This window comes from Lipomyces japonicus, assembly GCF_038497905.1.
Source record: "Lipomyces japonicus strain CBS 7319 unplaced genomic scaffold V1514scaffold_9, whole genome shotgun sequence".
Lineage (NCBI taxonomy): Eukaryota > Fungi > Ascomycota > Lipomycetes > Lipomycetales > Lipomycetaceae > Lipomyces > Lipomyces japonicus.
Window position 1 is genome coordinate 262815 of NW_027117821.1, and position 14401 is coordinate 277215.

The 14401-nt window shown below is 41.0% G+C and overlaps 7 protein-coding genes across 7 annotated transcripts; 4 read left to right on the forward strand and 3 right to left on the reverse strand.

Moving 5' to 3' along the window:
* Positions 1–530: 530 nt before the first annotated feature.
* Positions 531–2077, forward strand: V1514DRAFT_237698 (Asp/Glu/Hydantoin racemase-domain-containing protein). The gene has a single exon (XM_066924750.1). It carries the CDS (start codon positions 820–822, stop codon positions 2020–2022), a length of 1203 nt encoding a protein of 400 aa, XP_066784719.1. The 5' UTR covers positions 531–819; the 3' UTR covers positions 2023–2077.
* Positions 2078–2545: 468 nt separating this feature from the next.
* On the forward strand, positions 2546–4167 carry V1514DRAFT_351060 (glycosyl hydrolase). The gene is made up of 2 exons (XM_066929437.1): positions 2546–3261; positions 3325–4167. Exons 1-2 carry the CDS (start codon positions 2863–2865, stop codon positions 4075–4077), a joined length of 1152 nt encoding a protein of 383 aa, XP_066784720.1. The 5' UTR covers positions 2546–2862; the 3' UTR covers positions 4078–4167.
* A 267-nt stretch (positions 4168–4434) lies between these two features.
* Positions 4435–6289, forward strand: V1514DRAFT_237703 (general substrate transporter). The gene is made up of 2 exons (XM_066924751.1): positions 4435–4761; positions 4835–6289. Exons 1-2 carry the CDS (start codon positions 4607–4609, stop codon positions 6189–6191), a joined length of 1512 nt encoding a protein of 503 aa, XP_066784721.1. The 5' UTR covers positions 4435–4606; the 3' UTR covers positions 6192–6289.
* A 23-nt stretch (positions 6290–6312) lies between these two features.
* On the reverse strand, positions 6313–7047 carry V1514DRAFT_327505 (uncharacterized protein). The gene has a single exon (XM_066926994.1). The coding sequence runs from the start codon at positions 6927–6929 to the stop codon at positions 6387–6389; it is 543 nt and encodes a 180-aa protein (XP_066784722.1). The 5' UTR covers positions 6930–7047; the 3' UTR covers positions 6313–6386.
* A 10-nt stretch (positions 7048–7057) lies between these two features.
* On the reverse strand, positions 7058–9178 carry V1514DRAFT_327506 (permease for cytosine/purines, uracil, thiamine, allantoin-domain-containing protein). The gene is made up of 2 exons (XM_066926995.1): positions 8888–9178; positions 7058–8835 (listed from the first exon to the last, which is right to left on the reverse strand). Exons 1-2 carry the CDS (start codon positions 9015–9017, stop codon positions 7295–7297), a joined length of 1671 nt encoding a protein of 556 aa, XP_066784723.1. The 5' UTR covers positions 9018–9178; the 3' UTR covers positions 7058–7294.
* Positions 9179–11279: 2101 nt separating this feature from the next.
* Positions 11280–12490, forward strand: V1514DRAFT_318770 (uncharacterized protein; the record flags this gene model as incomplete). Its single annotated transcript, XM_066925899.1, has 2 exons — positions 11280–11345; positions 11402–12490. The coding sequence occupies 2 exons, from the start codon at positions 11280–11282 to the stop codon at positions 12488–12490; spliced, it is 1155 nt and encodes a 384-aa protein (XP_066784724.1).
* A 35-nt stretch (positions 12491–12525) lies between these two features.
* Positions 12526–13673, reverse strand: V1514DRAFT_327511 (NAD-binding protein). Its single transcript, XM_066926996.1, has one exon. It carries the CDS (start codon positions 13559–13561, stop codon positions 12758–12760), a length of 804 nt encoding a protein of 267 aa, XP_066784725.1. The 5' UTR covers positions 13562–13673; the 3' UTR covers positions 12526–12757.
* Positions 13674–14401: the final 728 nt, after the last annotated feature.

Genomic DNA, 14401 nt, shown 5'->3' on the forward strand with positions numbered 1-14401 from the left:
TTATAATAATATTGTTTAAAAACATAATAATATTTTTTTTTATTGTTTACTTATTTAATGATACTTTTCACTATTTTTAAAGATTGTTTTGAAGCGATGTCTATTATATCTAAACATAGTGCAATTGTTCCTGAACTGGTTTCAATGCGGTATAAGGTTTTCTGAGACGTGTTCCCAATCTAAAAAAAAAAAAGCCCAAAAAAAAACAAAAAAATTTCAACTTTTTTCCCTTTTCGCATAGTGCCGCGCTCCGCATTCGGTCGACGAAGAATGCATGGCACGGACGCTATTCCGGCTGCTTTCACATATGTGCAAGGCAAGTAGTACGCTTATAACCCATAATGTCATCAAATCCGCGTTTAAGTAAGATGATCAAACATGAATGATCACAAATATTGTTTTGTTTCAACGCGCTTTCACGTCATTATGCATATTTCATTCAAAACCCTGATAAATTATATGCAATAAATAATGCACTATATATCGAATTCACCATCACGATCTTTCAAAAAGTAGTAATGCCAATCAATATACAAATAAAGTAATAATTATGTACTTGGAAACAACCAGGTTATTCCACATAACCATCAAAAAGTTAGACAGTTACGCAGGGTCGTCGAATGTTTTTATCCTTTTCCTTATCGCGCCAGAACGGCCGCCGCAGGCACAAAATGAGGTCGTTTATCAGTCAAGCAATAGGAGGCAAGCCATTAAATTCATGACATGAAGAATATTTTACTTGCTGGTCATATTTCTTTTGTTATATTTATTTTGAAGTTTAATGGCAATTGACCAAAAAAAATAAAGTCTCAGCCAAAAATGATAAAAACCATCAATTCACTTCGTGATCTCAAAAAAGTCGGATTTATTGTCCCATCCTCTAACACGGCCCTTGAACCGTTAACGGTTGCCATGGCGCAGCAGATTCAAGATCAGATTTCATTTCATGTTAGCAGGGTCGTGGTTAGAACATTGGATACGGATTCGAACAGCGTGGGCCAATTTGATACGGAGAAGATGGTTTCAAGCGCAAAGCTCTTGGCCGACGCAGACATTGACGCCTTGTTGTGGAATGGAACTTCAGGAGCATGGAGTGGAAAGGGCTTACAAGCCGACGTCACTTTATCGGAAGAAATGCTCAAGGAAACTGGAATTGCTTCGTCCACGTCAACCTTGGCACAATTGGAAGTATTGCAACATTATGGGGTTAAAAAGTTTTCCTTGACTGGTCCTTACGTTGACGGTCCGACTCAAGGACTTGTTGATTTTTATACCGGACTAGGTTACGAAATTACAAAGACATCGCAAATGAATGAGCGAGCCAACGTGGCTTTTGGCAATACGCCAATTGAAAGAATTAAGGAATTAATTCGGGAAGCTGATCATCCTGATGCTGAGTGCATTGTTGTCGCCTGCACGAACTGGCCCGCTGCTCTTGTTCTTGATGAACTGGAAGCCGAATTAGGCAAACCTATTTACGACAGTATCGCTGTCACATTTTGGAAAGCTTTAAAGATGGTGAACATTATCACGCCAATATTCGGATGGGGGTTCCTTCTTAGAGATGATCCGACTTTAACAAAGCTTAACAGTGTTTTGTCCAAGTTACGTGAAGATGTTAATGGAAGCAGAACAACATTAAGACTTGACCTGCCGTCCAAGAATTGTCATGTTGATACCGTTTGCGCGGAAGACGTGGCAACTGGTATTCCGCCTTTAAAACTAGACCCTTCTCTTAATCAACGAGCTCTTAAAACTGTTCAATGGATTGAAGAGACCCAGCAACTTCTTGTTCAAAATGACTGTGCCAACGCACCAGTTCCGCCACCAAAAGCATTAATGGGTATTTACGGAGTGAAAGCTCAAATGTTGGGAGGGATTTTTACCGGTGATAAGCTAGCGGCGTGGATTTCGATTCATTACGTGCCTTCCATTCGGGAATGGAAATCGGACGAAGTAAACAAGCTGGCAGCTGCAGTTGCCGAGGCTGAAAAGATTTTGAAAGAGGCGAAATGGTTATAAAGTATATATATACGGTTGAGATGTTGACGAAGTGGTACTTTATTTCGATGGCTAAAATATGGGCATAACGGCAAAACATGTTCATGACAAAGATATAAGGTAAGAACATGTCATGTGCCTGTGCCTTGGATAAACTGGAAATATAAAGATTTATCTCTAAATATAAACTTTTTGATCCGGTTATAATAAAGCTTTGTTGTTGCGTATAAGTTTATTTCAAATTTCTTTTTCCCGTGCGGGGCGCGGGGACTGGGGACAGACCCAGAACGCGGGGGCACAAACTCAATACAATAATACATACCATAGAATTATCAGCTTTACGAAGTTTGTGTATATATCATATAGTTATTATTATGATCATACATTCAAAATTTTAAAAAATCTCTGAGGCATTTTAATTTTTTTAAAAAAAAAACGAAAGAAATATCCATAATGGAAAATGTTGTTGTAGTAGTAACTAGTACAATATGCGCCTTAATAAATTTAAACTCTGAAAGTAATTTTGGAACCCCTCCCTTTGCCGCGTAGATATTTGAAAATCACATTTCAAATTTATACTGATAATTTGACAGGTTTATATGTTCAATCGAATTTTTTTTTTTTTAAGCTATTTAGCAATTGGTATCCATGACAGGCGGATATTTCGGAAATATTATGATAATGATACCCCGCTTGCAAATACGGTGACTTGGTCCTCGATCAGCCGAACCAGGTTGAAATTAAGAATTTGATATGCCTTGAAAGATTCATATATATATATGAAAGCCTTGGACGCATTATCTGCAATCTGTAAATTTTTTTTTTGCTAAAAAACAGAATTTTTTAAAAAAAATTGAAAACATGGTGCAATTGCGAAATTTGATTGCTGTTTCAGCTGCTCTTGCCGTGACTGCTGTCGAAGGCAAGACCAACACGGCAGGCATTCTTGCAGGGCTTTTTCCTTTGACAAACACATGGGGTGGTCTTCGAGTTTATGATCCAATCTTTCAAACCACGCTTACGCCGGATTGGCCATTGCCCAACCCGGTGTTTGGTGAACAAACCGAGGAAGATTGGGGCACGATCCATGTTCATGATCCGTCCGTGATTAAACATAATGGCAGTTACTATGTGTTTAGCACTCATGACCTTGTTGGATATGGCAAGGCTCCATCGATGTATGGACCTTGGGTCAAGCAGGGAAGTGTTCTCGTAAACGCATCTGTCATTGACGTCGGTATCACGAATACTGATCCTTGGGTACGTGTATTTTTTATAATTAGATGCATGGCTTTTCTAATATTTTTTAATTTTTTTTTACAGGCACCTGATATCCATAAGGTTGGAGATACCTTTTACTTGTTTTATTCCATTTCAACGTTTGGATCTCAGTCATCGGCTATTGGACTTGCCACGTCAAAGACTTTGGAAGTTGGATCTTGGACAGATCATGGATTGGTGATTCAATCTTCCGGAACTGCAAGTTATCCGTACAATGTTTCGAACGCGATCGATCCCAACTTGCTGGTTGAAACCGACAGCAGAGGCAAGGTCACGTCGGCGTATTTGCAATGGGGTTCATTCTGGCAAGATATTTATCAGATCCCGCTAACAACGGATTTAAAAGTGCCGCCTGATGCTGCCAAGAAAGCGGTTCATTTGGCATATGATCCTGTTGCGCCCAGCCCGATTGAAGGTGCGTACTTGCACAAGGCTTCGAATGGATACTATTATCTATTTGTGTCGCATGGTGTTTGCTGTGGATATTCGGCTAGTTTGCCTCTGCCTGGAAAAGAATACAAGATTGTTTATGGAAGATCTACTTCGCCTAATGGTCCGTTTTTGGATAAGGAGGGCAACAAGCTTACCGAAGGCGGTGGTTCTGCAATCTATGGATCACACCAGTACGTGTTTGGACCGGGAGGACAGGGAGTTTTCTATGACGATGATGCCAAGAAAGATATATTGTATTATCATTATGTTGACACGAGGCTTAACTTGACTGATTCGAGCAAGCTGCTCGGATGGAATTACCTCGAATACACCAAGGATGGGTGGCCATACTTGACGAACTAGAAAATATAAATGCATTATTATATATATGCAGGCAAAAATAACAGTTAAAGTTATGATTAGTTATTTCGAAATAAATCATTATTATTATATTATATAATTGCACAATTTTCAAAACATGATGAGCAAAAATGAATAGTGGTATAGTAATACTAAAAAGAACAAAACTAAAGTTACACGGAGCAGAACTAACAAGATGAATTTCAATAAAGGCAAAATTGGCAAAATAAACCAATGCTGGCAATGCACGTGACCCACAAAGTAAGAAGCGGGCTATTCCGAAACAGGCTTAGCCCTTCACCTCCGCAATTTGTCTCGGCACCCCGGGTCAGTTTATTTTTCCCGATATTGCCTACACGAGGCGGATATGCCTAACTGCCGTGTTTGTCGATGACTCTGGCGCGACGTGGGGAAAACTGCGGGGGAGGGGAACACCCGTTCTTCTATATATGATGGACGTTTTTTCCGCTTCTCTTTTGGCCCAGACTGACAGTTGTTGTTGTTTAAGTTTTGAAATTTAATCTCGTTCAAAATGGGATTAATGGACCCCAAACTTTACCAATTTTTGGTATCATGTTTTGCATCTGTCGGTTCGTTTTCTTATGGTTATGACTTGGGTATCATTGCCCAGGTTGTCGCATCTGAGTCCTTTGTTGAATATTTCAATCACCCGAATTCGACTGACATGTATGTTGTTGTTGCACCTAGTTGAATTTTTAAAAAATTCAAACTTGTTCACGTACTGACAATCTTAATAAAGAGGTCTTGTGGTGTCATTGTTTACCGCCGGCGCATTCGTCGGCGCGTTCATGGCCGGTTTCATATCGGACCGTATCGGACGCAGAGGAACGATCGCGACCGCGACCGCCATCTTCATTTTCGGATCTGCTCTTGAATGTGGTGCTCGAAACATAAAATACTTGTTTGCTGGCCGGTTTATTGGCGGCATGGGCGTTGGCAATCTGACCATGATTATTCCACTTTATCAAGCAGAATTGGCTCATCCAACAATTCGTGGTAGGGTTACTGCTTTGCAACAGTTCTTTCTTGGAATCGGTGCCCTGTGCGCGTCATGGATTGGTTATGGCTGCTATCTTGGGTTTGATACCAACATGCAATGGAGATTGCCACTTGGCCTTCAGATCATTCCGGCCGGATTTCTTGGATCATTGATTTTCTTTTTCCCCGAATCTCCTCGCTGGCTGTTGGGTAAGGACAGGCATGAAGAAGGTTTAAAGACCTTGGCAAAGCTTTACGCTCATGGTGACACCGAAGATGCATTCGTCAAGGTTGAGTTTGAAACCATTCAGGCCTCCATTGTTGAAGAACGCGAGAAAAAGGCATCATGGATTGAGTTGTTTACGGTTCGGTCGAACTTCAGAAGAATTCTTATCTGCGTCGCATTGCAAGCTTCCGTGCAACTCACTGGCGTGTCTGCCATTCAATACTATTCGCCCACGATCTTTGCCCAGATTGGTCTTAGCACCGGACGAACTTTACTTTTCCAGGCAATTAATTCCATCATTGCCTTGATTGCTCAAGCGCTCTGTATTATCTTTGTTGATCGGTTTGGTCGACGCTGGCCGTTGATCATTGGCAATCTAGGCAATTCTGCCACGTTTATTGTATCTTGTATTCTTCTTGCCGTGTATCCGCCTTCACGTGCCAACAATCCTCGGTCGGCTCAGATTGGGTTCATTGCCAGTACTTGGATCTATAATTTTTCGTTTTCGTCTACTTGTGGTCCATTGTCGTGGGTCATCCCTGCAGAGGTGTTCAATACCGCCACAAGGTCATGGGGTGTTTCTATTTCGACCATGACAAGTTATGCATTCAATACCATGATTGGTCAAGTTACTGACAAGGCCATGAATGAAGCTGGTTACAAATACTATTTTTTGTTTATTATTTGCAATTTTACAAACGCGATTTTCTTTTGGGCCGTGCTGCCTGAAACTGCAAAGACTCCGCTTGAAAGCATGAATAAACTTTGGGAAGAGGCTCCTTGGTTCGTGCCACCAATGAACAAGCACGACTTTCTTACCGAGTTGGAGGAAGAAGTCAAGGAAGTTAACGAAAAGGAAGCTGCTGGTACGCATATCGAATCTAAAGTTTAGCCTGCTTGTTTTATTTTATTTATTTATTTATTTATTTTTTTGTTTTTGTTTTTATCATTTTACGATTGTCTAATTGTATTTATAAAATTATCAAGTCGCATGGGTTTTTTGTTTTAGCAAATTGTTGAGTATCAATGTATTTTAAAAACAAAAGAACGTTGTAAATATCTATCCAAATAATTTTTTCTTTTTTTTTTATTTTTTGCCATCCAAAAACTTCTTAATGCCTCTTGTAACAACGTCATGATCAATGTAATGAGGCAACCCCGACACGGAAATCACGCCAACCGGGTACGTCACTCCTTTGATAAACAACGGGAAGCCACCGCCAGCAGCAGCGAATTCTTCCTTGGCAACCAAAAATCTTTCCGGTAATGTTGTCCCGGAAGCCCATGCGGCAGATGCCTGATAAAGTGTTGAATGACCCCACCGATTCACGGTCGCGACCTTGCGGGCAATCCATTTTTCGTTATCCAACGCGGTGCCATCCTGGGCGCTATAAAAAAAAACATGCCCGTTTACAATGATGGAAACCACGACCGGCAATGCAGATGGGTCCGCAGCCCTGGGTGATTCAGCAAGAATGGCCAGGCCAAGCGCAATTGCGTCTTCGGAATTGAATGACGTGAATTGAAGGTCTTGCTCCTGTTGCAGTAAAAACGCAAGCAAGGAGGACGAAACCGTCTTATCGGTCCGGGCGGCGTCGAACTTGCTGAACAATTCAAGGAACGTAGACATTTAAGCAGTTTTAAATAACAAGACAATCAGGCTTCAAAATCTTATTTCAAATTGTCGTGCAAGAGAGTGACAACCAAAGGTACAAAAGTGGCTCGAAGAGGGAAATATTTTGATTGGCCTTTCAGTTGACTTAAAAAGATGTGTGTGTGGGGAGAAACCGCTTAAGACAAATTACGTAATGATTGAATTCATAGTTAACTAATTAACTACAGCGATCTAATTATTTAAAAAATGGTAAAACAATTATAAATACTTACAGTAAATACATTAATCATTATAACAAAATCAGCCAAAACGAAAACCAAAAGAAAAGCAACAACCACTCCACCAAACATTATAAATAAAACAAAAACAAAAATACAGGATTATTCCTTCTTTGGGATTATTTCATCTCGACCGAACGCGTTATTAATATTCTCATCTGCCAAATCTCCATGATTATGAGCCTGAATGATATCAGCATCTGGCAACACGGCATTTGAAATCATGGTTTGTTCGGCGGGCCAAAAATATGACAGGACATAGTGGACAAGCATTGAAACAAAGAGGGAATAGAAGTAACCAAGATAATATAACCTCGTGGCACCAACCGAAACAGTGATGGAAGAGCTGACGGATGGAATGAATCCAGGAAGAAGAGGAACCCATGCGATAAAGAATGCGACAAATGCACGCCAGTTGATACCAAATTTGTTGTAACGATAGATGCCATCCTTGTTGTAAAGTTCCCAAACGTCATAATTGCATTTATGGACTAAAAAGTAATCAGAAATGAGAATACCAGCGATGGGTCCGAGCCAGATTGAATATCCAGACATGAAGTTAAGGAATGATGTGGCAGAGGTGAGAATGTTCCAGGGAGTGAGAGCCCAGCTGCCGAGGATGCAAACAATGACCTGTCCTCTTCGAATGTTTATGTAACGGGGGAACAGGCAGTTCATGTCGTTAGCAGCCGAAACCGAGTTGGCAGCAATATTAACACCGATCTGAGAAATCAAGAAAAAGAAGGCGCAAAAGAATGCAGCAGCACGGCCTCCACGGGAAGTCCAGTTATCAATAAGAAGTAACGGATCCCAAAGAATTTTTCCGTAAAGAATCTTTGAACCTGCAGCTGCAACAACACCAAAGAAAGTAATCAAGCATCCGGTAGCCGGAAGAACAAACGCAGAAATGAATGCAGAACCATTGCTCTTGGCATAACGAGTGAAATCAGGAGCATTTACACAAAGGGTTGACCAAGTTCCAATGTTTGAATAAAGACCAGACATGAAAGCCCATCCGAGCGCTGATCCGTGAATGGAAGTCTCGGTAGAGAAAAGCTCAGCCTTGGAAGGAACACGGGAGATAACCCAACCCATAATTGCGAAGCCAACAATAGGAGTCGTGATGGACTTAATGGTGAAAAGAATCTTAAGTCTGTGCATTGGAATGAAATGCATAGGTAGGACAATGACGAAGTACACAAAGTAAGCGGTCATCATTTGCGTCGTGATATTTGCCGATTCGGGCAGATGGTTTGGAACGTTGTGGAATGAGGGCCAGATGGCATAAATCATCGAGCTCACGCATTCCGCACCAGTGTATGCTTGAATACCATACCAGAAAATACCAACAATCATGCGCATAAGAATCATGAGATAGGAGAAATAGTAACCAAACGAAGCCCGAGATTGGATTGAGAAACCAACATGATAAGTCGATCCAAACATGCCGTTAATAACAATAATGATACCAGTAATAAGTTGAGCGATGGTAATGCAAATAAGGGAAAGCTTCCAAGATAAGCCGACTTCCATGAGCGAAGCGGCGTTGCGGAAACCGGAAGGAGAAAAATTATCAGAAATCCAGTACATAACATAGTTATGCGTTCTCCAAGTCCGTTTACTTATAGGGACAGGATCGAGATCTTTACAAATATCAGTACCAAAATCAAACTATCATAAAAGAAAAAACCATACCAGCATTAGATCGCCTGTTATCGTCTGCGGATTGAAGTTCGATTTTTTTCAAAAATCGATTAACCAAGCCTGGATTATATTCTGACAGTGATGAACCCTCAACAGAGGATGCGTTTTTCTCGTAAGTCATTGTAATAATGAAATGTTCAAGAATATGAGATGATGATGAGCTGACATGTAAAAAGAAGTTGGGCTCAGATGATGTGTTTATATAGTGTGGTTTTTTTTTTTCGGTTCCCTATAACTTCGAACGTGCGATAAGAATTCCCGTAAATAAGGTTTTTTTAGCAATCGGCGCCGGAAGATTGAATCAGGCCCTTCTTGATTTAAAGTTTGCCGACAAGCAGCGGTCTTTGTTATCTTTGGCCAATACTTAGCACAAGCATATCAAAACAGATGGCCCCTGTTCTTTATCTCATTCGCATGCCCGTTTCTTGTTTTGAAGTTTTGAATAGGGCGAGAAAAATGGAAAAATATCGCGCACCCAAAAGAAAGGACTCATTTGGCTTCAAAATGGGCTCATCAAACTCGGAAGCCAAATTTGGCAGAACATTGAACGCCACTGCTTGTCTCTGCAGTTACATATAAGCCCAGGCAAGGTCGTAAGAGACATGCAAGCCCGTCGCGCGCCGCCGCGGCGCGCTTATTAAACTATGAATGCACTTGTAGTAGTCACTGGTGGTCTGTGCTTAGTGTCTGCCGCAACAGAGGAGGAGGGGTTGGTCCATTCACTGAAGTTTTGTTGATTAGTGTTGATATATGTGGTACAGATATTGTGTAGGGAATAGGAAATAAATTAAGCAATGATAGACATGGCCCGAGTCTAGCAAAACTCTGATAAAAACGCTTCGTGCGGGATGCTTCTTGCCTTTACGTAAAACTGCTCCACGAAATATGCCGACTAAATCTCATAAGCAAATTTTCCTGCCAACCTTTTTTTTTTTTAATAAAAAAAAAAAAAAAACTATGCAGCCACTGTGACTCAATACCTCTTGATATCTTTGTTTCTTTACGCTGTGACAGCAGAAGGCGCTTCGAGACGGAGACGGAGACGGGGGCGGTGGCGTGTGGGAATGGGAACGTTCTACTGCAGGTCTGTGCGCTTTCACGGTTGGTCCGTCCCATATAATTTGCTATCTCAGCATTTCACTTATCATGCGCGAGAATTATCTTCGCTATTATTATATATTATTATACATAATGTAACCCCTTTTTGATTGTCACATTGCTTACCCTCCCGTTGATGACTTCAGTTAACTTAGAGGTTTATCAGTATCAATTATCGCCTGACGATTCCCCAACCGGTCACGTGTTATTGGCGTGAAAACAAACTTATCTAAAATGTGGTTTAATATTGAACATTTTAACAATCAAATGGACACTATTAATCTGATTGAGCGTATCATCGTGATTGGAATGACGAGTGAATTTGTTCATACACTGGGTTGACGTAATAGTTAAATTCTATGCGCTGCGACTCTAAGTGGAAAAAGGAAGAGGATTATCATAACGAGCAAGATCATCATTGTATCGTCATTGTCGCATTTTATCGTTGATTATCCAAGAAGGAATACACATAACGTTTCTTCCTCTGATCCTGCTACCGCGTCACTGTTCACTACAGTTGCTACAAGCCTGATTCTGTTGGATTTATATTTTTTGACTGAACCGCTGCTGTCAAAGCACTAAAATTTGCGGAAATTACTAACGCAAAATTTAAGTTGGACAGCAGAGTATTCCGGATAAAGCCAACGACGGCGGTTATACTAAGAATTAATACACCGATATGCTCCCCAAATGGGATGCGGTGTTTGCCTGAACATTATTTGTACTCACTAGGTGAGGTATTCAGTTGTCACCCTGATGGCCCTTGCTTTTGTTTGCTTTGCAGAAAATTGAATATGCTCTTGTATCGTTCTGAAAGTGTACTTTTCAAGAATAATTATAATTAGTTGGAGAATTAAGTGCCACAGTCTTCGAGGATTGTGGAGATTTCATTTGGCTTATGGCGTGTCTTCAATGCGACAATGCATGAAATATATGAGTTCCATGCAAGACATGGTCTAACTCACAACTTCAGAGTCGGTTGCCATCTCATACATCATTGTGTGTAACTTTATAAAAGAGCTGCTCGGTGTTTATTTTGTCAGCATGACGTCAACGTAAACTAATGGCATCTGGCTTAGGGTACTCCATGCTCATTCGTTTTCTCAGGGGCTCTTATTCCAATGTATTTATTGCGCGTGGGGGACGCATTCTTTACTTCTTTTGCCCCCGCGGGGCGACTCCGCAAATGTCCATCTAATTTGTTTTATCGTTTTGCTGCTTCAATTTATTTATTTTTTTCTTTTCTCCACCTTGATTTGTATCATATTATGTTTTCAGATACAAAATGACTGTTAGTGAAACTGTTGAATTTGAAGCTTCTGTTCTTACGGCGCCCAAGTCGTTGAAATTAGTGAGTTGATAGGAGCGCCTGCAAGGCAAACCTTTTTTACTAACTCTATTTCTAAGGAACAACGAAAGCTGCAACCTCCAAGTGCGGACGAGGTTCAAGTGGAAATTAAATCGACTACATTATGTGGCTCAGATCTTCATTATTACAATCATTTCCGTAACGGTGACTTTGCTGTTCGTGAACCTCTGTCTCTTGGTCATGAATCATCCGGCCTAGTTACTGCGGTAGGCAGCAACGTGCTTTCTTTGAAAATTGGTGACCGGGTTGCATTGGAAGTTGGCATTTCCTGCAGCAAATGCAAGCTATGCTTAACCGGTCGCTATCATCTCTGCCCGAACATGCAGTTCCGATCAAGCGCCAAGGTTTTCCCCCATTTCCAAGGAACCTTGCAACAACGCATTAACCATCCGGCCAATCTGTGCCATAAGATTCCCCATTCAGTATCATTTGAGTCAGCAGCTTTAATTGAACCATTATCTGTTGCGATTCATGCTTCTCGGCGGGCACAGGTCCAACCTGGCCAATCTGTTCTCGTGTTTGGTGCCGGCGCGGTCGGCTTGTTCGCTGCTGCGATTGCCAAAATTTCTGGCGCCACCACGATTGCCATTGCTGATATTGCTGCCGGCCGGACACAGTTTGCGGTTAATAACGGGTTTGCCACCCATCAATACGTTGTTCCGCTCGGTCCTCGTCCGACCACGGTTGACGAAAAACTCGAATATGCCAAGAACACCGCAGATGGCATAACAGGAATTCCATACGACGCTGAAGATCCAGAAGGAGAAAAAATTGGCCAGTTTGATGTCGTGTTTGAATGCACCGGTGCGGAATCCTGCGTGCAGGCTGGAATCTATGCCGCGGCTGCAGGTGGGAAATTAATGTTTGTTGGCATGGGCAACCCGATTCAAACACTGCATCTCGGGGCAGCTGCTCTTCGTGAAGTCGATCTTCTTGGTGTGTTTAGATATTCAAACGTTTATCCAACCGCTGTTAACTTGTTACGGGAAAACAAGATTCCGGCCTTGGATAAATTGATTACTCATCGATTTGAAGGCCTGAGTAATGCTAACGATGCATTTCAAATTGCAGGCAAAGCAACGGATGACCACGGAAACTTGGTTATAAAAACTGTCATTAATTATTAAAAGATTTTACTTGGTTATATTGTACACCAAATTATCTTTAATTTTTTGTCGAATAGTAAATGTTGTCTGCAAAATATTTTTTTTTTTAGTTTTGAAAGCAAAATCCATACATAATAATTTATGAGCAACGATAAAATTAGGAAATATGATATATTTCTAGTGCAATGCCTTCAAAAAAAAATAGTATATGATACATATTTTCTTTAAATAACCGTTTAAATTGACCTCTATATGCATGTTGTTCTATTTGTTTTAATTCTTCACAGTTTAACGAGCCAACCAACCGCCATCGACGGCGACAACTTCTCCAGAGACGTAGTCACTTGCCTTCGAGGCCAAAAACACGACCACACCTTTAAAATCTTCAGGTGATCCCCATCTGCCAGCTGGAATGCGTTCCAAAATCTGCCTTGATCTTGTCGGATTGGCAATCAACGCGGTGTTCATCTCCGTTGCAATATAACCTGGTGCCACGGCATTCACGTTGATACCTTTGCCAACCCAGTCGTTTGAAAGGGCCTTGGTTATGCCCAGAATGCCATGCTTGGCAGCCGCATATGCTGGAACTGTAAGTCCACCTTGGAATGAAAGCAAGCTTGCTATATTAATAATCTTGCCTCGATATCCCTCTGGCTTTTCAGAAATATGATCGAGAATGTGCTTGCCCACGTCTCTGGCAAGAGTAAAACAGGTGGACAGGTTAACTTGCAAAACCTCATCCCAATCCGAATCGGGGAAATCTTCAGCCGGGTGACGACGCTGGATGCCGCCGCAGTTGACAAGAATGTCAATGGAAAGCTTCAAATCGTCTGTAATGTGCTTAACTAAGCCCCTGACTTCAGTGGTGTTGGCAAGATCTGCCTTCACGGTGTATGCCTTTGAACCAACTTTTTCAATCAAGTCCTTCGTCTCCGTATTTGACAAGTCTCTGAGCACAAGAATAATGTCCGCACCGGCCTCAGCCAAGGCAATGGCAATGGCTTGACCAATGCCACGGGAAGCACCAGTAATAAGAACAGTCTTTCCCTCCAATGAAAAAGCGTCAAAAATAGCAGAATTAAATTTGCCCATCTCGAATTGGTTATAAATTCTAAAAAAAAAAAAAAAAGAAAGAAAAAATATTTGAATCTTTTTTTAACAAGTTCAAAAGGAAATATAAAAAAAAAATGGGACGGAAGGCAAGTTGATCGGATTGAATGGAAGTGACCCCCACATGATTAGTGTTTTTGCAAACCCCCCGCTCTTTGGGGTTTACCCTAAGCCAATGAGACATTTGCCGTGTTCAATTTACATACAGTAAAAGTCGATTTTTTTTGCAAATCGCTCAATTGGTCATCCATCTAAAAAAAACTTATTTTTTATGCAGCTTTCTCAGTTCTCGTACGTTTTTTTTTAAAAAAATAAAATAAAATAAAGTAAAAAATTGAGCTTGAGCACAAAGTGCTAATATTGTTTTGCTACGGATTTGGTTCAACGACGAGAAACAATCAGTTCTTGTAGTAAGTAAACACTGGCCTTGTTCAACTGGTAATGTTGAACTTTCATTGCAGCAGTAGCAATAAATGGGTATGATTCCTGACGCCAACATAAATGTAAAAAAACAAAAAATCTTGCTTTCGATTTCCTTTCAGATGATTTCAACTAACCAGTTAATGCAAAAGAGTTAATGGTATATATAGATGAAAGCTGTCGTTTTCATGTCTATTGCTCGAGGTCTCCGCTTAGCTTAGCTGGACGGTGTGCGACCTGAAAAAGGTTGTGCTTGGACCTCAAGTGGAAACCGCAAAATCTTGTAAAAGATCCACCCGGCAAAAACAGTGACACATATTTACAACGAGCACAGGTGTGACAAGTAATTTGTCTGAGATTAACCAATAATATTTAGTATGACATCCGTATTATTGTGTTAAA